The sequence below is a fragment of the Lucilia cuprina genome, chromosome 2, assembly GCF_022045245.1.
Source record: "Lucilia cuprina isolate Lc7/37 chromosome 2, ASM2204524v1, whole genome shotgun sequence".
Classification (NCBI taxonomy): Eukaryota; Metazoa; Arthropoda; class Insecta; order Diptera; family Calliphoridae; genus Lucilia; species Lucilia cuprina.
In genome coordinates, this window is record NC_060950.1 from 808,212 (window position 1) to 831,877 (window position 23,666).

At 31.3% G+C, this 23,666-nt stretch overlaps 2 protein-coding genes across 3 annotated transcripts in view; both read left to right on the top strand.

Moving 5' to 3' along the window:
- Positions 1-837: 837 nt before the first annotated feature.
- Positions 838-1,550, top strand: LOC111683932 (NADH dehydrogenase [ubiquinone] 1 subunit C2). The gene is made up of 3 exons (XM_023446052.2): positions 838-1,058; positions 1,150-1,293; positions 1,367-1,550. The coding sequence occupies exons 1-3, from the start codon at positions 899-901 to the stop codon at positions 1,414-1,416; spliced, it is 354 nt and encodes a 117-aa protein (XP_023301820.2). The 5' UTR covers positions 838-898; the 3' UTR covers positions 1,417-1,550.
- A 1,177-nt stretch (positions 1,551-2,727) lies between these two features.
- LOC124421315 overlaps positions 2,728-23,666 on the top strand; it is a 37,438-nt gene continuing 16,499 nt past the window's right edge. Inside the window, exons 1-3 of one of the 2 annotated variants that reach the window (XM_046956296.1) lie at positions 2,728-3,804; positions 15,208-18,539; positions 18,579-19,208. In XM_046956296.1, coding sequence (XP_046812252.1) covers positions 3,796-3,804; positions 15,208-18,539; positions 18,579-19,208 — 3,971 coding nt within the window. In that variant the 5' untranslated portion in view covers positions 2,728-3,795. Of the gene's footprint in view, positions 3,805-15,207; positions 19,209-23,666 lie in introns of both variants that reach the window. The other variant, XM_046956295.1, reaches the window with a different exon arrangement.

Genomic DNA, 23,666 nt, shown 5'->3' on the forward strand with positions numbered 1-23,666 from the left:
ATAAATTGTATTCTGATAAAAAAATATATATGTAAGAAATAATTTATGAATTTGACAAATATTTTTATTTTATGAAATGAATTTTGTTTAAATTTAAAATTTGTATTTAGATTGGGTTAAATAATTGGTTTACTGATTTGAAATTTATTAACGAAAAAAAAAACATCAACAAGTGTCTTGTTAAATACAATATGCCTTTTTATGCTTTTTATAATAAAATAATTTTATAAAATTAAAATTTACTTTAGGAAAGAATAAAAAACATTTAAATTATTATTAGTAATGAAAAAATTATGGTTTTGAAAAATGTTTGTGTTTTGTTTAAGGAAAAAACAAAAAACGGTAAAAAAACTTAATTTTAAAATGTACGTAATAATATTTAACAACAAATATTTAAATTTCTTGTATTCGCTCTGTTTTATACAATTCTGGATGCAAAAAATACAGAAACAAAGGTAAAGGCTTTTCTATTTGGGGAAGCCTGTTATCTTTTTAAACATATGTCTTAGTAGTTTAAAGTTTAGAACATACTGTCTCTGTTCCTCTAATTTCTTTCTCATTTTAAATTAAAAAAATTCTAGTTAGATACAATTTTTTGGTGTCCAAAAATTTCAACAACAGGGCTATTTGAAATTAGATTATAATATTTAATATTTTAAGAAATAAATCTGGTCTGTATTTTAATTTTATTGTCATAAATCGATATATTGATATGATAGTTTATAGAAAAATTGCTTTCAAGTCCCAACTCTGATGATAAAGTTCAACTCTGTTTTTTGACGTTTACGCTATTATCGACAAGTTGATTAGTGAACAGCTGTTTGTCATTTGTGTTTTCGTTCATTGCTTTTCGGCAGTGTGTTTGGAATTTTGTGCTAATTGAGAACTTTTTAACAAAATGCCATCTCCAGTTAATGATCCATTGGTTTTGTTGACCAATAAAGGTGAACGTCAACCAAATTTCTTGTCAACTATCTACAATCCGTTAGCATGTGCTGCCGCAGGTTGTGGTTTGGCTATGATTTTGAATTGGGGCTTCCGTAGACCTGTGATGTCTGGTAAGTTTAAAGTGACGTAACATTTGGAAAATTAAATTATATTCATTCTTCCAATAATAACAATCCTGTATTAATTATAATTGTTGAAAAGGTATTCAAAAACATATTGCTTTGACCGCTGCTGGTGGTTTTGTCGGCACTTACCTCGATAAGAAACGCAATGAAGCTTTAGCCACCCGTGATGCCGTACTTAGACATTATGTGCAATTGCATCCAGAGGATTTCCCAGTAGTGGGTGAGTAAAATTGTTTGTATAAAAATTAATAGTTCCTTAATATTATTTTACTTTTTGTTTACCTTTAAAACAGAACGTAAAAAGTATGCTGATGTTTTAGAAAAGTGGGTACCCATCCGTTAAGATGCCGCTGCCTTTTGAAAAGTTTTATCATTACATTGGATGTGGTCGTCTATTAGTTTCTTTTATCGATAAGTTAAATTAATAAAGAATATAACAAAATAAATTAAAATTTGTTCTCTGCCGGAATCGATATATGAAAATGAGTTTTAAAAATAGTGGTACGAAATAGAGACATGGAATTTTAATATTCTCTTACAGATGATCTTAGTAATAAAGCGAAATAAACACCGTAGTAGCTTTAGATCTACTGCAGTTCATGCCAAAACAAAATAAACAAAAATACCGTTTTATTATTTAACAAAAACGAAAAAATGTTCCATGTCTTCATTAGATATAAATACTAAACGATTTATACACTCTAATTAATTTTACAGGGGATAATTAAATTAAATAAATAATATAAAATAGCTTAATTTTGATAATAAATCTTATTAAAAATGAGCAATATCAGTCCAAGTTTTCGTATAGCTCCCATGCAAGTAAGTGGGTCTCCGAAAAAAGCTTTAACAGTCATAACTGTTTTAAAAATGCGAGTTCAGCGTTGGAATTCGACATAAATAAAAAGCCAATTTTTTTGTAGCATATTTTGTGAGGATTGGTCAAAAAAATGTAACGCCCCTTAATGGCTTAAAAATACGAGTTTAACCTTTAGAAATTGTCATATTGGCTTAAAAATGCGTGTATGTATAGCTATGATATTCGGTACACAGAAGTAAGATTCTTACAAGCCAAAATCTTATAATAATATCAACCTAATGTTTAAATTAGACCTTTCCATTTACTGCATACAGTTTGATGGTGGTATATAAGATTCGGCATAGTCGAATATAACACTCTTACTTGTTAATACTTTCTTAATGAAATTTAATTATTTTTATTTAATTTCTTGATTAATTCTTAATTTTACTTTATTAATTTTGTTTTTTTTTTTTTTTAACTTTTAAGTGTGTTGGCGGAGTATTAAACTCACAAACTGCCAGGTTATCCCACAAAAATAGAAAAGTTACATCATTGAATCATCATAATCAGACTACAGGTCTATTTTAGCATCTCTCAGAAATTCAAAAAGTAACTTGAAAACATTAAAGTCACCCGATTTCAGATTAATTTCTTAATTAAATGTTAACACCATAGGTATTTATTCAAAGACGTTGCCAGTCAAAAATTTTCTATAAAAAACAGAGTAGTTATTGGTTAAATTTTAAACATATCTGTATAAAGTTCAATACGCATGTCTCTAAAAAGTACCGTTATCATTTCTCTTACACTTGTTGTTTTTGGGAAATATTGTATATTCGACATTTCTGTTTTAAAGCAGTCGTGATTTTTTCTTAGCTTAGTTGAGTTACGTGAGTTCAACATTAAACACGGTAAAATTGCAATAACAAGTAAATACGGTCTTATTGAAAAAAAAAAACTAATAAAAAATAAGTGGAGCATTTTTATATGCAAAGGAATTTGTGAAGCCTACACACAACCCCATAAAATTAGTGTAATGAAAAGAGAAGGCCTCATTAAAAGCAAAAAGCAAGTCATAAAGTATGAAGATAATGGAATATTATTAAATTATATACAGTTTTATATTTGTGAAAATTATTGAAGGAGGAGCATAAACTAAAAGTAATCTCTGGTGGAAAATACTTTTAAAAACATAAAATTTAAAAAATTATAATATTGGTAAATTAAGTATTAAAATACTTATGAATTTAAATGCATAAGGAAATTTTACATGAAGAAAAAATCGATAAAAACATTCCTTTTTCAATATTGAGGTCTCACTTTATAAGAAAAAAAAATCTGTTACTGCTTCTCCCAATAACAATGTTGATAATGTAGATGAACATTGTCATGTACATTTTAATTGTGTGTTTCTTTTAGTTCGTTTGTATGTTAGTTACAGTGTGTTTTGTATGAACGTGTTATAATGGAATATAAATAAAAGTTATATAAAAGAAAAAGGTGTAAAAATAATATAAATACTAAAAAATCCATTGTATGTCTATTTTGTACTTTAACCGTTATTTAATAAGACAAAAAATAAAAGAATTTTACATGTAAAAAACGCAAATAAGAAACAAAACAAGTGTAAAAATAAAAAAGGTGAGCTGCAGGGGTATGCCTGTATAATTTATGGTACTCCATATTTTTTACATGTGTGGTCAAATCCCTAAAACTTTATGACCATAACAACAAATTAGAATGAAAAATAAAACTACATTCAGCCATTAACCAACATTAATAACTAAATTCCATCCCTGCTTTTGTTGTTGGTATCATTTACATGTAAACGTTAAATAAATTTGCTGTGTATCTTGTGTTTCTGTGTTGGTACTTACTCTTCTGGAAGGAATAAAACCGAACAAAGTAGAAACCAAAGCAATGGCTAAGGTAAGTTTTTGCTCACTCAAACGACATTAACTGCAATATTGTATATTAGCCTTTTCCTGAACATGGTTTTCGGCGGAAAAATTAAAATTATTATTAAAATTATTTAAAAATTACGATTATGAGAAAAAAATATGTAGGTATATGGGTAGTTCCATGAAAAGATAAATTTAATGAGTTAATTTTGTTTGCTAGTTTAAACACCCAATGAAAGTGGATTAAACTTGAGAATGAAAAGCAAAAGTGTAAAGAGCTGAAGCAAAAAATAATAATAATACAAGTTTTATAAAAATAAAATATATATAAGTAAGATTAGTTAATCTAAAAATAACTTTATTCTGATGTTAATCCCCTTTGATGTTTGTTTTTGAGTTCAAGATTTAACTACTCTAAGTACTTACTTCCATACAAAATAACAGAAAACGTCACTGTTTGTTATCAAAACAATGCATGTTTTGTAATAAAGAAGAAGATTGTTGTAAATGTTGTATGAAAATTAATAAAAACTTATATTTAAAACAAAAAAATATATTGTGAAGTGCCTATAATTATACTAATCGATAAATCAATAATTTTAATGTTTATTTTAGTAAAAATTGTATTAATTTTTTGCATCAGCTGTTAACAACTTTCGAGGATTATTTTAAATTTAATCCCTAATCCTTTACCTAAAGATTGGCCCTTGTACATTTTAAATGTTTTTTTGTGTTTTTCTGTTGTTATATTTTGCAGACTTAATTTCAATATATGTAGTTATACATAGATGTGTTTATATATATAAGGAAGATTTTTACAATTCGAGTGATATAATTAATGTACTTTTAAAACATATAAAAATCGTATATTTATTCAAATACATTCGTATATGCAATTATAACTTTGTTTAAAAACTGTTTATAAAAGTTCAAGCCAAAAAACGGGATTACGTAATTACTCGAATTCATTATTCAGGAATTGACCCTATTTTAACGGTTTCAAATTTCCAAAATGCAAATGAAACATTTTGAATACGAGTGTGCTCATTCGAGAACAAGTATGTGCATACATGTGTTACGACATATATTTGACAACAGATATACGTATACAGCTTTTTATCATGTGGATTTATGATGAAATACATATACATATATACAGTATTGTTCGAAACCTAAGCAACTTTTTTTGGCATTGTATACAAAGTGCTATATTTTCTATTTTAATTGATTTATTCAAAATTATATAATTGATAATAATAACATTATGTGTCTACATTATAATAACAACAACAAAAGTTTAATTCCATTTCGCTGTGAGTTACAAGAAAATAATAACTGAATTAACTCCATAAATAGCTGTTCGAAACTTAAGCAACTTTTTGATCTTCTTATAAAAATCTTTGGTCCCTTTGAGTTCCAAACACCTTTATGGAGTAGATTAGTTACTAGTGTAGTTCGTAATTAATCCCAAGCGAATTTTAAGCCATTCGAAAGCTGCAATGTTTTCTAAAACTTCGAGTTTCGACCCAGCGCTTCAGAATGCCGAACAGCATCTCTAATGGACTTGAGTCGGGAGATTTTGATAGGCAATCAATAAATTACTCGATAACTACTCTTAGATCAACTTTTCCAAAGGTTTTGATTCATTATCATGCTGAAAATCGCAATAAAGTAAGTTGTTCTGTTCAATGTACTTAATCCTATGGTTCATTTTGTTGGCCAAAAATGTCCCAGAAAGTAAAACAATCCAATTTTATTTGCATTTCAACATCAGGACTTTCTCTACTCACCAAAAATCTTGCCCACAACCTTAATTGTTTGACCTTCATGTTTTTTAAGCCTTTAATGTACGATCATGTAACCGCATATGAATCCCGTAGTGACATGGCACAGAGTTTACTTAAAGAAATTCGATTTTTTTTACAAATTCTATACAATTTTGGGTAGAATATTGAAATAGATTACGCAAGACTAATAAAAAACAGTTTTATTTATAAACGGGTCCACATTTTCCTTCTTAAATTCAGGCAAAGTATGTGAGGCTCAAAGGCTGAGGGAAATACTATAACATATCCTTTTAGTGAAGGCCCAATAATGAATGGAGAGCAAAAATTTATGGGTGTTGCCATGATGTTTTGAAGAGAAGGGTTAATCCTGATGTTGAAACACAAACAGAGTTGGATTGTTTTTCTTCTTGGGACGTTTTTCGCCAACAAAATGAATTATATGATTGAGAACAACGAACAGAACAACTTAATTTATTGCGATTTTCAGCATGATAATGAACCAAAACCTTTGGAAAAGTTGATCTAAGAGTAGTTATCGAGTAATGCGACCCAAATTATTTGATTGTCCATCAAAATCTCCCGACTCAAGTCTCTTAGAAATGCTGTTCGGCATTCTGAAACGCTGGGTCGAAACTCGCAGTTTTAGAAAACATTGCAGCTTGCGAATGGCTTAAAATCCGCTTAGGATTAATTACGAACTACACTAGTAACTAATCTATTCCATAAAGGTGTTTGGAACTCAAAGGGACCAAAGATTTTTATAAGAAGATCAAAAAGTTGCTTAAGTTTCGAACAGCTATTTATGGAGTTAATTCAGTTATTATTTTCTTGTAACTCACAGCGAAATGGAATTAAACTTTTGTTGTTGTGATTATAATGTAGACACATAATGTTATTATTATCAATTATATAATTTCGAATAAATCAATTAAAATAGAAAATATAGCACTTTGTATACAATGCCAGAAAAAGTTGCTTAGGTTTCGAACAATACTGTATGTATATGTATGGAAGCAAATGCACTAGAGTGTCCCGAGGAACAGCCTTCTTAAGAATTTCATGTAGGAAAACCTCTCAAAAATTAATGTACTAATAACGAGAAAAATAAAAAATAACGATTTAAAACTGTACTCTGTTCCCTATCAGCGATTGAATATCCTGAACTCAGTATTATTTATGAAGAATAAAATATCTTCGATTATTTTGAAATTTAAAAATATTTGAAGAGTATATTTGGTCTACAAAATAATTTTTAGTGGGAGACATATTATTTTTGGTTTTTATTGAAATAGGGGCTAAAATAATTTTTATTTTAAACAGAAAAATTAAAAAAATATTTATTTAGATTATTTTGAATATTATATAGCCCTAAAAATACACTAAAAATCGTTTTGCGGACTAGTAAGAGTCTAAAAAATGTTATTTACTTTTCCCGCGATAACCTTAAAATTACAGAATTTTTGAGACCCATTTCGAAAATATCGCAAAAAACATTATTTAAGGATATTATACTGAGATCAATATCTTTAATTGCTGGTAGGGAAATGATGGACTTTTAAAAAATATTTTTTTGTTTTTCTCGTATTTAGAACATAAATACGCTTCGTTTGAGAGGCATTCCTCTCGAAAATTGGGACATCTTAATATGAACCAAAAATATAATAAACTGTACAGCCATCAATTGCTCCTTCAATTTGGTGTATTTTTTGGAGCCCAACTCAAACAAGCAATAATATGATTTACCATGACGTATGATTAATATTTATACGGGGACAACTCATTTGCTATCACCTTAAAATATGCAATGAATTTATTATATTTCAACTCGTGTCTTTAAATGCGATCCAAAAACGGCATATAAAATCGAAATGTGTAAATAAATATATATTAAGAGGAAATGAGAGTCTGTATTTTTTATTATTATTATTATTTTTTTTAGTCATCGACTATCTCTCAATGCGAACGGTTGTCTTTCTCATCTGTCTGCATTAACTCATATTCGTAATAGTCTAGAGTAACGGTTAACGACTTTATTGTTGTTTTTCTTTTTTATTCGCGTTCTTTTCATTTGTTTTTGCATTAATAACAAAGTTACTTTATTTATTTATTGTTCTATTAAAAACAATAATATGGCGCCGGGCCCACCGGACAAATACTCTAACAATAAATTTTATCCTCTCGGAGATTATGTAAACAACCCTACAAAAAAACAAAAGCAAAACGAATTCCCAGATTTACCAACGCCTCACATTAACAATAAAAACCAGCCAAAATACGTCTTAATCTCATCAACAGACTCAACCAAACAACTTGCAAAGTTAAGCCCCTTTGCCATTAAAAAAGGTGTGGAAGATATTAGCACGGAGTACACCTCTATTTCCCTTTTAAGGGATGGTAATCTACTGATTCTTGCCCGTAATTCGCGTATTGCAGATAAGTTTGTAAGAGCAAAAACTCTCTCAAACGTCTGCTCTGTTTCATGCAAACTTCATGACACACTTAACTCAGTAAAGGGTGTCATATACGCCCCATGCTTAATACATGTGCCTGAAAAAGAAATTGTTGAAGAGATGAAAGATCAAGGAGTAACAGACGTTTACAAATTCACTAAACCCAGTGAAGACGGTAAATCTCGCATTCCAACTGGAAAAATGATCATAACCTTCGATTTATATCGTTTACCGCAATCAGTTGATGTTGCTTGGTACAAATGCAAAGTAGATCATTACTTTCCGAATCCCATGCGATGCCTTAACTGTCAACGTTTAGGACACACACAAAAGCGTTGCCGTGGTGACGCTACTTGTCCCGAATGTAGTCTACCCCCCCACCATAAGGAAAAGTGTCAGCGTACTTTTTGCACAAATTGCCATGGAAAACATTCATCTTCGGACAAAAACTGCCCTAGATATCTCCAGATGAAAGAAATCTTAAAAATCAAAACAATAAATTACTGTAGCATTGGAGAAGCACGTAGAAAATATAGAGAAAGCAATCCAATAATAACAGCTAGCGACAATACATATGCAAATATCACATACGAAACACCTACAAAGCGAAAAGAGGCAAAGAATAACGAGAATAAGCAAAAAGATCAAATTTTTGACATCACAACTCCACTAAATAACACTAAAGTTAACGAACCCCTAGACACACCAAAAACATCAAAACCTAAACCTACAACAACGAAGAAAGTTGAAAATCAAAAAGAAAATTGCAAATCTAAAGAAAACAATGATAACAAAAGTAATAAAACAGAAACAGCTGTTTCCTCAAATAAAAACTTTGGAAACGAAAATAATGCTTTAAATTCTAATAACACATTTATTTCCCCTATTATCAATTCCAATAAAAACTCAAAACTAAGACAAAATAGTTATTTCTTGCCGTCGGTCAACGAGGAATCCCCCGATGACCCTGAAATGGAGCTCTCACCTCTATAATACACTCATTTTTAATAAATCCATCATTTAACAATAATCATATCCCGCCCAGACCATAATCATACTTTTTTGCTCTCAGCTTATGAGTTTTACTGTTTTACAATGGAATATACACGGCCTTTTGAATAACTTTCAAGAGCTACAATTACTTATAAAGGATATGGATCCCTGCTTTATATCGCTTCAAGAAACTCACTGTGCTTACAACTTTACACCTATACCTCCCAAAAACTACAACGGGTACTTCGTGAACTCAGTTCTCAACTCCACCTCTAAACAAGGAACTGGTATTTTCATTAAGTCAAACATACCTCATAGACAAATCAACATAACCTCAGTGTACCAAGTAGTTGCAATAGAAGTCAATCTAAGTAAAACGTTTACAGTCCTCTCATTTTATATACCACCATGCCAGGATATCTCTATAAATGAAATCTCCAACATCATATCATCTATTACCACGCCATTGCTGATTTTGGGCGACTTTAACAGCTGGAACACGATATGGGGCTCGACAAATAACAACAATAGAGGGATCTTAATGGAAAATATTATTGAACGAACCGATTTGTGCATATTAAATAATGGTAGCCCAACCCACTTCTCCACCCATAATACTTACTCCCATATTGATCTATCGCTTTGCTCGCTGGACTTGCTCCCCCTAGCATCCTGGGATGTACTTAATGACTTACATGGCAGCGATCACTTTCCTATTAAATTAATTCTAAAATTGTCAGAAGAAATCTTCAGGCCTGTCAAAGCTAAGAAATTTTTACTACATAAAGCTGACTGGTACAACTTCTCAAATTCTGCAGATAAAGAGATCGCATCCCGTCAAATAACACAATCCAGCAACCAATGTGCCGCAACAGTGACTAAATGCATTCTTTCTGCCGCCAATTGTCACATACCACAACTCACACATAACTATAGACCAGCTAGGTCGCCAGTCCCATGGTGGAATGATGCTCTTGATGATTTAAGGCACCTTAAGATGAAGGCATGGCAAAAATTTAAATCCGCCCCTCATCAAGAGAATTTAATTGCATATAAAAAGCAAAATGCGATTTTTCGTAGAGAGTTAAGGAGAGCAAAAATTCTAAGTTTTAAACGTTTCACTGAGGATATACATAGGGACACGCCCATCTCAACAGTTTGGGATAAAATCAACAGAATCACACGAAAATCATCTACTACCATTATCAAGACCATTAACACACAGCATGAGTCAATCTCTGATCCAAACAAAATCGCTAACCATTTCGGTGAGGAATGGGCCAAGTATAGTTCAGATGAAAACTTCCCACCTTTATTTAACTCGGCCAAGAACTCAGTCAACTCAATAGTCATAAATAGCACACAAGATAGGATTGCCAGTCAGCTTGAAGTTCCAATTTGTTTGTCAGAACTAAACAACTGCCTAAGTAAAGTAAAGGGCACTACGCCAGGCTTAGATCGCATTTCATATCAAATGATTAAACACCTTAAGCATACATCGAAATTAAAACTACTAGAAGTCTACAACACTATTTTTGACAGTGGCGTATTGCCACACACCTGGAAGCTGGCAGTAGTAGTTCCCATACCAAAAAATAAAAATCCTGCAACGGTTGGTTCCTTTCGGCCAATATCTCTTCTACCGTGTCTTTCCAAAGTTATTGAAAGGATTATTGCTGCAAGAATGTCTTGGTTTATGGAAACAAAAAAACTAATCGCTAAGGAGCAAGTTGCTTTTAAAGCCAATAAGGGGTGCGATGACGCACTGCTGCATATGGACTACTACATCACCAATGCCCTTTCTGCAAAAAACCATGTCACTGCTCTTTCTATTGATTTTGAAAAAGCATTTGATAGAATTGGGTCACATGTTATTTTAAACATTTTAAAGTCTTGGTCGATTGGTCCTAAAATATTCAACTTTATAAAATCTTTCTTGGCAAATAGACGGTTTAAAGTCAGAGTTAATGGAACTTTATCAAAATCATTTCCTCTAAGTAACGGTATACCACAAGGATCACCGCTGTCGATAGTCCTATTTCAGATTGCTTTTAACGAAATCAGTAAAATTATTTATGTTCACCGGATTTTAGATCATTGTCTTTATGCAGATGATTTATATATTTTTTGTAAGAAGAATGACAATAGTGAGACAACTGATATTTTAACAGGCCTCCTCCAAGAAATAAACAACTGGACCAAATATTCCGGGGCAAAAATCTCTTTAGATAAAACAAAGAAATTTCATATATGCCGTAAGCACAATTGTGATTCTAATAATTACTCAATACAATCTGATGGTACGAATATACAAAATGTAAATAAGCTAAAAGCCTTAGGCGTTATATTTTCTCACAACTACAGTTGGAAAGAACACCTGCTTCAACTTAAAAACTCTCTGTTGCCTAGGGTAAACATTATTCGCTATTTATCACATAGGAGCTTCGTGCATATCAACACTTTGTCATACTTAACTAAAACTCTCGTTTTATCAAAAATAGACTACGGCCTCATTCTTTACGGTAATTCTTGCAAAACTAGTTTAAATATAATAAAACCAACTTACCACCGTGCTGTCCGGGCATGCTTATATGCCTTTAGAACCACACCGATTAGCAATATGCTTGCTGAAGCGGGTCTCCCCAGTATAGAGGACAGATTTTATGAGGTCAAAGCAAGGTATTTACCAAAACTTCTAAACAGTACCAATTCTGTTATTGACAAGGACATCACCTCTATTATTAATAGTAAAAAGCCAAAGAGAATAATTTCAGCGATTGCAAAGTCTCTTGCTCTGACAGAAGAGTTAAACTTGCAACTTAAAATGTCAAAAAAAGTTATTAAGAAGGCGCCTTGGATATTCAATTACTCCTGTATTGATCTTTCTCTGTCCAAACTCAAAAAGAATGAAACTTCCGATATTACCTTCCTCAGCTTATTCGCAGAACAGAAAGATAAACTAAAAACTGAAGGATGGCACTTTTTATATACGGATGGCACCAAATCGCAAGACACCCTTCCGGCATATGCCGTTGTAGGCGAAGATGGTAGGAACCTCATCTTAAAAACTCTTCAAGACTACTCATCTGTTTTTACGGCGGAAGCTTGTGCCATATACCAGGCGATTCGTCTCGTCTTAGCTGAAAAAATGAAATGTATTATTTTCACTGACAGCCTGTCAGTGATGAAAGCTATTTTAAGTACTTTCAACTACAAAGGGAACATTATCATCAAAATACGCGAGTTACTTATAGGAAACGAGAATAAGGTAAAAATTTATTGGCTCCCAAGCCACATTGGCATCCCTGGCAACGAAAATGCAGATTTGGCTGCTAAATATGCGTCTAGTGCCCCAGTAATTATGGATGCAATAACGGAGAAAATTGATATTCGTCGTTATATTGCAAACCACGTTAAAAACAAACAACAAGAAACTCGTCTTCAACATTCTCACTACTCTAATGTGAACCTCAACAACAAACCGCCTAAGTATCCAATAAGTTTGGAGAGGGACAAAATCAGAGTATTTTCAAAACTCCGATTAGGTCATGCTTCGTTCTCTCACGAGTGGATTCTCAGAAGCCTAAACACTGCACCAAACTGTAATACTTGTAACAGACGTTTTACGATTTGTCATGTCCTTGATGAATGTCAGCTTTTCGCCAGCCAGAGAACTAGACTTTTCCAAAATAATCCTGCCATTGTATTTCTCAGAGAACCTTCTACTCAAAACATAGACAAAATATACAATTTCATCAAACTAACAAAACTGAAAGTATAACTCACTTGTACAATTACGAGCTGATGGCCGCAGATGCTAGTGCTCTATGCTATTTTTCTTAGACTTAGAATTTATTCTTAGGTTTAAGTTGAAATAAATAAATAAATAATAATATTATTTTTTTAGGGATAACGTCATTTTCGTCTAATATTTTGATATTTAATATTTCAAAAAGATGTAAACCACAAAAATTGGTTGAAAATGTGAAAGTTATTAAAAATTTAAAAATAAATAATATTTAGAATTTCCCAATATTGCAAAATTTGACTTTTGACCTCCAAATTTTACGCCTTAAGGTTAAACTATTTATATAAAACTTCAGGGACATATTTAATATTATCCGAAATATAATATTCTGTAAATATTTTGTTTAAAATGTATAACAGTAAAGAATTAGGGCATATTTGATAAAATATTACAAAAAATAGTTTTTCGCCAAATTCGCAGAATTCAAATCGCAGGTAAAGTTTAACTAAAAGACCTAATTTTTTCACCGTTTCATTTCGTTTTATTCAATCAATTTTTGTGTTTCTTTTTGAAATATATTTAGACATGTACATTATGATTTTATTTTCTTTAGAAATTTATACAAGTTTTGTACTATCCAGAAGGAGAACTTAATTTAGAAGGGTGTATGATTAAAATTGGATTATTTGTACTGCCCCCACCAGCCAGCCCTATCTAAGTCGATTTGGAGAAAATTATTTAGATTTAATTTAAAAAAAATAAAAACTCAAAGCGCCGATCCCTAAAACAGGTCACTATTTATATAGCCCATTTTATAAACATATGTTCCTTATATACATTCAAAGTTTTTTTCTATCACACGGTAAATTACGTCACAGTGGGCACTTTTATCAAAAAACAAATCTTTTGGAACACATTTTTTCCACTTTAGGAATTTCGGTATTTGTGTATAAAAATGTGATAACTGGTAGCGGTATTATTTTAGAAAGACTTGGGCCTGTTTATGTCCAAAATTTTGTTCCGATATCTTCATACGTTCAAATTTTACATTAAATTAAATTTTATATTTGAGATTTAAATAAAAAATTGTATTAAGGTTTTTTTTACATTTTGGTAAATGCTGTTCTAATAAAAGATCCGTTTTATTATTAAAGTTTAATCCTTATGTCATTAAGTTTTCAATGATACCAAATACGTATAAAAAATAAACTTAATCTCCAGAAAGTTTAAAACTTATACTCCATTTGATATTTTGAATGCTTTTTTATGATTATTTTTTCATTGCAATGGTATTTTCAAATCTTAATATTTTTGAAAGTACATAATTAATTTCTGTTACATAACTTATCAGAGCATCACTCTCTGGCCCATAGTACCATATCCGTCTATCCGAAATTTTTTTAATTATAAATAAAATTTCAAAAAATTAGTCGACATAATCTGCAAAGTCAGGAATATATTTCCACTAAATTTCATTAAAATAAGAATAAGATCTCAACTAGCTGTAATATAAACAACCGGCAATAGTGTTTTTACTCTTTTGAATATTAAAAAATTGTTACGAATTCTTTAAAGATAAAGTTTAATTTTAATAAAATTTGGTAGGAATATTATCAAAAATAAGTGAATTGTGACCCCAATTTTTTTCAAATTCTGATCATAAAAATTTTGAGGGCTAACCACTGCAGCCCATTTTGTCTTCGACCACAACTGTAAATCAACTCGAAAACACCTCAGCTCCAAACATATAAAATTTAATCGCGATACGAAATCAAAAATTTATAAACCACTTTGTGCAAATCGGAAAAAATGGAAATTTATTTGGCAAACTCTAATATACATTTGTACATATTTAATTTTTCTTGAATTATTTTTAAACATAATGTAATTCAGTTTGGTAAACTTTAAAGATCGCTCTCTTGAGTGAAAATTTTGGCTTAAATCGCTCTAAAATGTGGCCATCCATTAGCATTTGGGTGACACTATTAGAGTTCACATTGTTCGAGAAAGGTTTAATAAAGTGTAATTTGCTTAGAAAACGTTTTACTAAGGAACCACTCATTAGTAGAGTCAATAAAAACTAGCTCCGTGATTTTACAAAACTTATCAGCATTGATAAAGTTTACAGCGTATATAAAATTTCTTACTAGTTGGCCTAAACATTCTCTTCAATCAGCAGTCATATGTGAGGAACAATCCATTTTGAAATGTAATCACTGAATATATGCCAACCATTTACAGCATCATCTAACCAATGCTTAAAACATATCTCAAATTCAATGCGTTCCTTAATGGATTTCCATTTTCCCATATGCTTATTTGCAAAACTGGCAACGTAAACTGAAATCTTTCGTTTGCCGATTTTGACAACTTAATTTTTTGGGAGCCATAAAGTGATATTTTAAACTGAGTATATTAAACATGTGTATTTAATAAAATCTTTTTTCTTGTAGGAACCAACATCAACTCGTTTACCCATGTCAGGACTTTCACGTATACCTTTACCTGGTCTAATACGCCCACCAACAGCTATTTCTTTGCCTAGAACGTCGCTATTAAGACCACCAGCAACATTTGCAAAAACACGACCAATTTCTTATTCTGGCTTAAGGCCGCCAATACAGCAGTCACTCACTATTAAAAAAAGTAGTTCAGGTGACCGTATAAACACGTTAAATAGTACCGTGAATATGGTGAGTAAGAAGACTACAACGGTTTTTAAAAAATTCTTTGCAAAAGCAGATCCAACTCCAACAAAAAATGATGCAACAGTCTCCACAAAATTGCAAAATGTAACTACTGTACTCGATACTCCTCGACCTACGCTTACAAGGTCAGAAACATTTGTACGTGTTGACAGTCCAGAAAACTTAATATCTACACCAATGCCGGTCACTGGTGGAGCAAAAAGAGGAGCTTTATGTGAAAGCACTCCATTATTAAATACAAACACCAACCATTGCCTTTATATTACGCAAAGTTTGGACTCAACGTTTATTCCCAATTGTGAAGTAAACCAAGCACCAATGCAACGAAAACACACTTTAGAAAGCACTCGTTTGTCGAATATAGGTTTCGGCAATACTATGGACATTGATTCACCTAAAAATAAAACACAAGTGGCCAATGCAGGTTTCGGCAATACAATTGATATAGATACGCCGAAAAATATAGCAAAGAAATTTGATACTAACAAGGGCGATGAAGATATAGATGATTGTACACAAACTTTTGATATGATTTCTGAAAATAAAACGTTCAATAAAACTCACTCTATTAATGAATTAGATAGACCAAATGCCACTCATAATATTAATGCTACTGATGTTATGGGACGCACACTTTGTGTAATATCACCGCAAGTTAGCAAAGTAAATGAAAATATCACTAGAACTTTGGATGATACACAACTTTTGGATAAACTTACAAATGTAAACGTGACACAAACTGTTGACAGTGCCGCCAATACTAAGTTAACTGAATATACTGATATCCTTTCACCGGCAACAAATGCCACATATTCTAACCCGGGTTCCAACGAAAATCTTCTTATGATCGATGATGTTTCCATACCTTCAGGATTTGAAGAAGATATTGCCATGGATGTTCAAAAACATTTAGAAAAATTAAATCATCAACAATTTTTGGATATAACTACCGAGAATCTTGATGATACATTAAAGGCGCTGGCGCCCGATAAAGCAAACATGAAACTTCCTTTAAATTCAACCATGAATACCGAGCGTCTTTTGGATATAACAGAACATATGAGTACTCCTGCTAAGCACATGCAATTGATCAATTTAACTAAAGATTATATAGATACACCTAATATTAAAAATACCACCCAGCTGCTCTACATGACACAAACTTCTACATCTTGTACTACTACACCAGATCGAAATGCTTGCAATAAATATAACAATCCCATGTATCAATTAACTCCTATTCCTGTTCATTTGCAATCACTGAAAGGGGCTCAAAGTGATTTGGTATTACCCATACGCACCCCAGATGAAGATGGCCATCAAGAAGTCATGGATATTGACACAACGCTAATATCGTCTGGAGGAAGGACAGATGCATTTTATCAACAGGCCGATATTCCTCAAATAACATCTTCTTTGCAAGACGTCAATAACCCCAACAAGAAAAGCCGTTTTTCTTTCGGTTTGGATCTAACTGAGTCTACATTAGATTGCTCCATAGAACTGGTTGATGTATCTTTGTCATCCCAAGCTATTAATTGTAGTCAAAATAGTACACATAATATGACTAATTCCTCTTCGACCCAACAAATGCAACAACAGTTTCTGAAAAAGCAAAATTCTTTTGATTTGGATGAAAGCTTGGGCATCTTAACTCCAGATCAAATGAAAGAATTCCTTGACTCTGCTGCCACAAATAATACCAACAATCTCGATTTACCACTTTTGCTGAATAATTCAAATAATTTCAACAATCATAGTCACAAATTTGTTTTGCAACAAATGCGCATAGACCAAACACCCTCTCCCGAAGAGTTGCCCTTGGATCCAGTTGAAGTTAAGACCGACATCAATGATATGGTCTTGCAACATCAGCAGTTGCAGTTGCATCATCAGCAGCAAAATTTGCAAAGCCAAATAACATTTTCCAACGAGGATCAACAGCAGCAATGTTTGGAATCGTTGTCATTACATACAGACACCGAGCCCAGTAAAACGGAAACTATTAACAAGTCCATCTCGTCCAGTGTTTCGAAAATTTCTACTAGTTTCATAACCAGTGTTACTAGTGTCACAAGCCTAGATACTGGTTATCAAGGTGATGGAGAAATGTCGAGGCCTGCTTCTAGAGGACCATGTGACCACTCACCCTCAAATGGCCCTATACGCAAAGGAGTGTCGCGGCAGCCCAGTTTCAATCAGCAACAGGGAGTTGGAGGTCATTTACCGCCCGTCAGACGACAAGATCCTATGACGGATTCGGATTTTTTTACAGAATCCGATGCAGATGATGTTTTTCATCGAGGCGACCGCAGAGCCCAAGTAATTGACGGACAACTCTATGGTCCCATGTTACAACCAGCTGCCTCGGTATTTATTTCAGAAGATCCTCAAATGGAAGACTCTTGCATGGAGTCCTCTGGAATATTCACAGATGTTGAAAATCGTTGTGACGAAGATTTGGCCCAAATTCGCCGACAAGATACTCACGAGACAACTAATGATCTATCACCTGACAATGATCTAGATGGGGATGATTCAACTGAAACCGTGAGATCTAATCGCGAGAGTACAACCAAACGTTTACAAAACTTTTCTCAATGCAGCGAAAAGTCTACAGCAACCCCAGGGAGTGTTATGTCAGCAACACATACTTCCAGTGCTGTTCACGGTCAAGGCCATTTAAGCAGTAGCCAAACATCATCCACAATACGAAGTAGTATGAGTACTGATCACCTCTCAGCTGATACTACACTATCCAATCGTACCTCATACTGTAGTGTGGATGGTAGCAACGTCAATATTAATAGTATTGGTGTGGATTTTAAGAGTTTCTGCTCTCTTGATGAAGCTTTCGATGGGGAGCATAACAAAGATAACAACAAATACGATGACGACGTCAACACCGCATACAGACCAGTTAAACTAACAAAAAGCTCAACGACTTCCACAACTTCGTGGTGTGAGCAACCATTGCAGAAACATTTAATGGCAGTACAAAAACAAACTTCGCCGCGTAAACACTCGTCGTTAACGTCGCTAACAACAGAAAACGGCGTGCACAATAAAACAATAACAACAAAACTAAATAATACAACAACATCGCCGTTGTTTGTAACACAAAATAAAATTCTAAAATCTCGCAAACATTCCGATCAAGATTCTTTACGTTCCGAAGCTGTTTCGGTATCCGGTACAGGTTCGAAATCTTCACTCAATGAAAGTGTTAAATTATCTCAAACTCCAATTTCGTTAAGTGGAAAACACTCGCCTCGTTACAAATGTAATACACCGAAAAGTGCCAAAGTACGATCGTCGCCGAGTCAATCAGGTTCAAATAAAAATAATTCACCTCCGGTAGTGCGTAAATACCATCATTCACCCAATAAATGGGATGCCGTTATGAATCAAATTGCTAGTAATAAATCAGTGATAAGAAAAAATTATAATGACGTTAAATCAAAAGTGACCACTCGTATAACAACGACCACTGGTGCGGTTAGTGGTACAAGTACGGGTGGTGGAGGTGCTTCTGGCTCCTCAGCTAGTGTTTCGCCCACACAACGTAGATCACCTTTAAATAATATAAGCATAAATCGTAATCTAAGTCCTAGTGTTACTAAAGTGTCTAAAATAATTAAATCACCAGAGCCAACAGCAATATCATCATCAGTATTGTCAACTCATCCAGCAACTTTAAAAAGTTCATCTCCAAAACGTCTACCACAAAATTCACATATTAATCGGTAAGTTTTTCCATATTTATCAATTTTATTTTAAGACAATTTGAATAACTTTTGAAAAAGCATCTTTCGTTAATAAAAATAACAAATGTCAGTAGAATAAAATACATACATACAAAGCTTGGAAAGAATGAATTCTATTTGGAATTAATTCCCTTATATTTTTAATTCAGCTTTAAATTTTTGAATGTACCATTCTTTAAAATTATTCTTTTAATTTAAATTCTTAAACTGAACTCCTTGGCTTTATATTCCATCGAATTAATTCCTAAGAGAATTCATTCTTTATAGGAATGAATTCAATCGAATGATCACTGTTTTTTAATTTCTTCTATTATAAATTGAATGAAAGTAAAAATGTTTAATTCAATTTTTAATTATAACACAAAATCTCCATTCAATCTATTTCAAATTGAATGGTTGAACAAAAATTTCAATTCAATTTGTAATATATTGAATTAAAACAATATTAATTCATTCATAAGGAATTTAACATTCTATAGGAATTAATTCATTAGAAAATGAATTTAACCACATCGAAAGCTTTAAGAATTAATTGTAGGAGTTAAATCAGAGGGAATGAGTTTGAAGAATTGCTAATTCTTTTAAATATAATTCAATTTCAAAAAAAGAATTAGGGAGCTTTGCATACATATATAAATTAAAAAACATTGCTTTTTTGGAATTTATTAAACATAATTTCCACATAAGGTAAACAAATTTACTAAGTGCTAATTTTGAAGTGGTGATAAATGCAATTGACATTTTTCATACAAAAAATATTTAAACCGGCAGAATATCTAGAGGTTAATGATAACTTGAGGTGGAGTTAACGCGACTAAGAAGAATATAGCGATGAATTTCGACATATCTAAGTTTTTTTGAAAATGGCCCCCTTCAGAAAATGACTTTAACGCTCATTACTCGTTCAAAAATACGAGAAAAGCGGTTTAATTCGGCACACATAAGTTTTAAATGAGTCAAAATCTCTCTACCAAGTTTTGTGAGAATCGGTCGAAAAAATTACTTATTGGCTTAAAAATACGATTTATAAATTCGACATGAGAAAATTTTATACGCACATTAATCTTGCACATTCTTCATGCGGAATTTCTCCTCTACTCCCTATATAAGCCCCCCTCAGAAAATTACATTAACGCTAATTCCCATTACAGGACATAAAATATTTTGGGTATCATCATAAAACAAAAAAAAAAAAAAAAAATAAATAAATTTTGAGAGGGGTAACAAAATCACAATTTTGCTTTCCATACAGAGTGAGTCGGTCTAATATTCATACATATGTATGTATATTGTTAAACAAATAAATGCTAAGCTAAATACGATTCAATAACAAACTGAAATTCTCTATTAATTGCGAATTAAAAGGGTTTTAAGAGGGGATAGGGGAATCTACTTCATCTATTGTGCAAGCAGCAGCTTAGATCACTGTTCTATTTAACCTGTTGTGACTAGTATATAAAACTTGTTCATTGGTAAATGTTTTATTTCAATTGATACTATTGTTTTTGTTGCACTATTAGACTTAATCGCAAAAAATATATTGTAAATTCCCTCATCGATTAATGAGAATAAAGTTTAAAATGAGAGGAAACGATGTATAGAATCGGTGATCGAATGATGGCATGGTGATGATAGTGTAGTGTAGAAGCGTAGACATAAAAAATAGTCTTATAAAGTTGTACCTCGTTAACATTTCAAGTCTAATGAACCATCATCATCACACAATTAAACTTTGGTTTTGTTGTTGTTTTTGTCGTCAACTTTTCTATGTTGTTTCTGTTGTTCATGAGTGTGAGAAAAAAATCCAATCATGTTGTTGTTGGGGTCGTATTTATGTTTTTATGTATATATTAGATCTGTATTCTTCTTGTGGCTTTAAAAACAAGATTTTGCAATTGTATAATATATAAATTCAATATGTTTTCTTGTTTTTATTTTCGTTTTATTAAAACACATAAAAACCATAATCAATAAAGACTTAAGGTTGTTTTTTAATATTGAAATATTTTGCTGAAATTGATAAATAAAAATAACAAAGAATTTAAACCTGGGAGTTTTATAATAATAAACATTATATAATAATAAACATTATAGGTATAATCCATGTGAAAGCCGACAGTAGTCGTATTAAATATCTTCGATTTTAATGAAATTTAACACATTTTTAATATACACAATATGTTCCTTAGATCGTTGATCGTAGTATCCGAAAGGGCGCCTTTAGTAATTCAAAAATTTACAATTACAATAAATTGGCAGTAATATAAATACCATTTAATTAGTACTTCGAATGCATAAGATTCATAAAAAATATTGAAAATTATAAACTTCAGCAAGAAGTTAAAAAAAAAATAATAAAAAATTCTGCTATTTTAATTTGTTGCAAAATTTTTCCGAATTTAATAGGTTTATTTTTTAATTTTGACATAATTGACACTATGGATTTTCAAAATTCATGTAAAGTAGCCATAAATTAAAAACAGACAGCAAAACAAGGCGGAATAATTTAGTAAATTCACAGAAGTAGATTAAATTGAATATTTGAAATTAAATAAAACACTTAGTTGAAGCTACAAAAACAAATATCTGATTAAACGTGAAACACATGTTATCATCAAAAAACCAAAAACAATAAAAGATAAAATAACCAAACAAATCAAACAAAACTTTTAAGTTGGTTAAAAGAAAAAAAATTACACGTCTTCGAAACAATAACGTGGCATAAGGTGGGTAAATATATAGGGGTGTATGTTGTTATACAAATATGTATTTGTATGTCAATGTGTGTCTAGTAAATTTAGATAAAATATGTACTATACTAAATATAACAAAACAGACAAAAAGTAACTGCGAAGGCAATCTTGAGTATTTAATAATTCACTTCAATTCTTTAATATATTTTTAAATAAAGCTTTTACAATTTCCCTGTAACGGTAGAGCTCCTTTAAGAGATCTGTGGTTACTAAAAGTCGAAGCTTTCTTTGGAGCAATAGGAGAAAATGAACTTCCAAATATTTAAAAAATTATTCTTGATGTCCATCCGCATCCCATTAAGCAACTAACTATAAAGCCCTTAAAGAAAATTCAATAAAATTATTAAAAAACAAAATGTCTAATTTTGACCCCCTTTAACTCCGGCTGTTTTAGTCTACTAACCTTGGTGCGAATTCCATCCAAACCGATTTCTTGGGTTTAGTCACTTGGCACGAAATTGCCCATATGTATAATAATCACTAACCCCCGTATTCATAAAGATATTAATCGCTAATTTAAGGTTTATTATGCACATTTTTCATACAAAATTCCTACAATAAGCCATCAATAACATTAATAAGCATTTATGAATATGGGGGTTACACTTTTACAAGGTCATCCCATTTTAGCTAAGTATATATGTACATTAATATGAACAAACAAATGAAATAAAAAAACACTTGTAATTTAGAATGTTTTTTTTTTTTTTCAAATACATATGTATGTTTGTATATTCTGTTATAATTATAATTTGTTTTTGCTTTTAATTTTTTCTGTAAAAAACTTTTTCTGGTTTATTTGTTGTTCTTATGTGTATATCAAAATTTAAGAAAGATTTTCTATTGTTGTTTGTATTTGAGTACATATTTATAATTACATGTAAAATATAATATAAAAACTAGTTACAATATAAAAATGTAATTTAATATGTATTTTTGGTTACCAATGCACTATGGTTCAGACAATCAATTTTCTTCGTTAAAACTATTTATTTTGGTATCGCATTTTAGCAACCTATCAATGTTGTAATGTAGGCCATACTTCGGAGCTAAAGAAAATGTAGGGTAAAAAATATTCCAGCCTATTATTTGTTATTATTATTATTTGAAAACTCATTCATGTATAATTTAACTATCACTGCATCATACTTTTCAAATAATGACGTCATTATCAACACCAGCAACTGACACATATTATTGCCACGGTGACAAGTGTTATAGCACTAATAACAAGTGTAATAATACAAAGTCACTCTGACTGTCTGATTTATCTGCCATACTGTTTTTAACTTCACCAAATGTGCATTTAGTGAATGGATATTTAGAAATCTATATAAGTAATAATTATATTTAACAGTTATTTTAATAGAAAAATTGAATAAAAGATTTTAAAGGAGGTCCCAAACAGGTTTTATGAATTTGTCAGATTTTGACACAGATACCAAACTGTCAAAAGAACTTTGGCCATTCTGACACTGCTAATACAAATGCTATTTAGTTCCAAAGTTGTTCTGTCAATTTTAATGGTTAAGAAAGTAAATGATTTTAAATTTAAATAAATAGCTTCCAATAATGTAATAAGTACATTTATATTTTAAGTATATGTAACAGTATTTACATACAAACATATTTGCTAAAATAACAGCAATCTGTTTTATAAAATAACAATAAGCAGAATTTATAT

Bases quoted from the DNA above. Each gene is read 5' to 3' on its own strand.
- LOC111683932 (XM_023446052.2), top strand. From the start codon at position 899: ATGCCATCTCCAGTTAATGATCCATTGGTTTTGTTGACCAATAAAGGT. The intron at 1,059-1,149 runs GTAAGTTTAAAG...ATTGTTGAAAAG, and splicing joins CCGTAGACCTGTGATGTCTG to GTATTCAAAAACATATTGCT. The intron at 1,294-1,366 runs GTGAGTAAAATT...CCTTTAAAACAG, and splicing joins AGAGGATTTCCCAGTAGTGG to AACGTAAAAAGTATGCTGAT.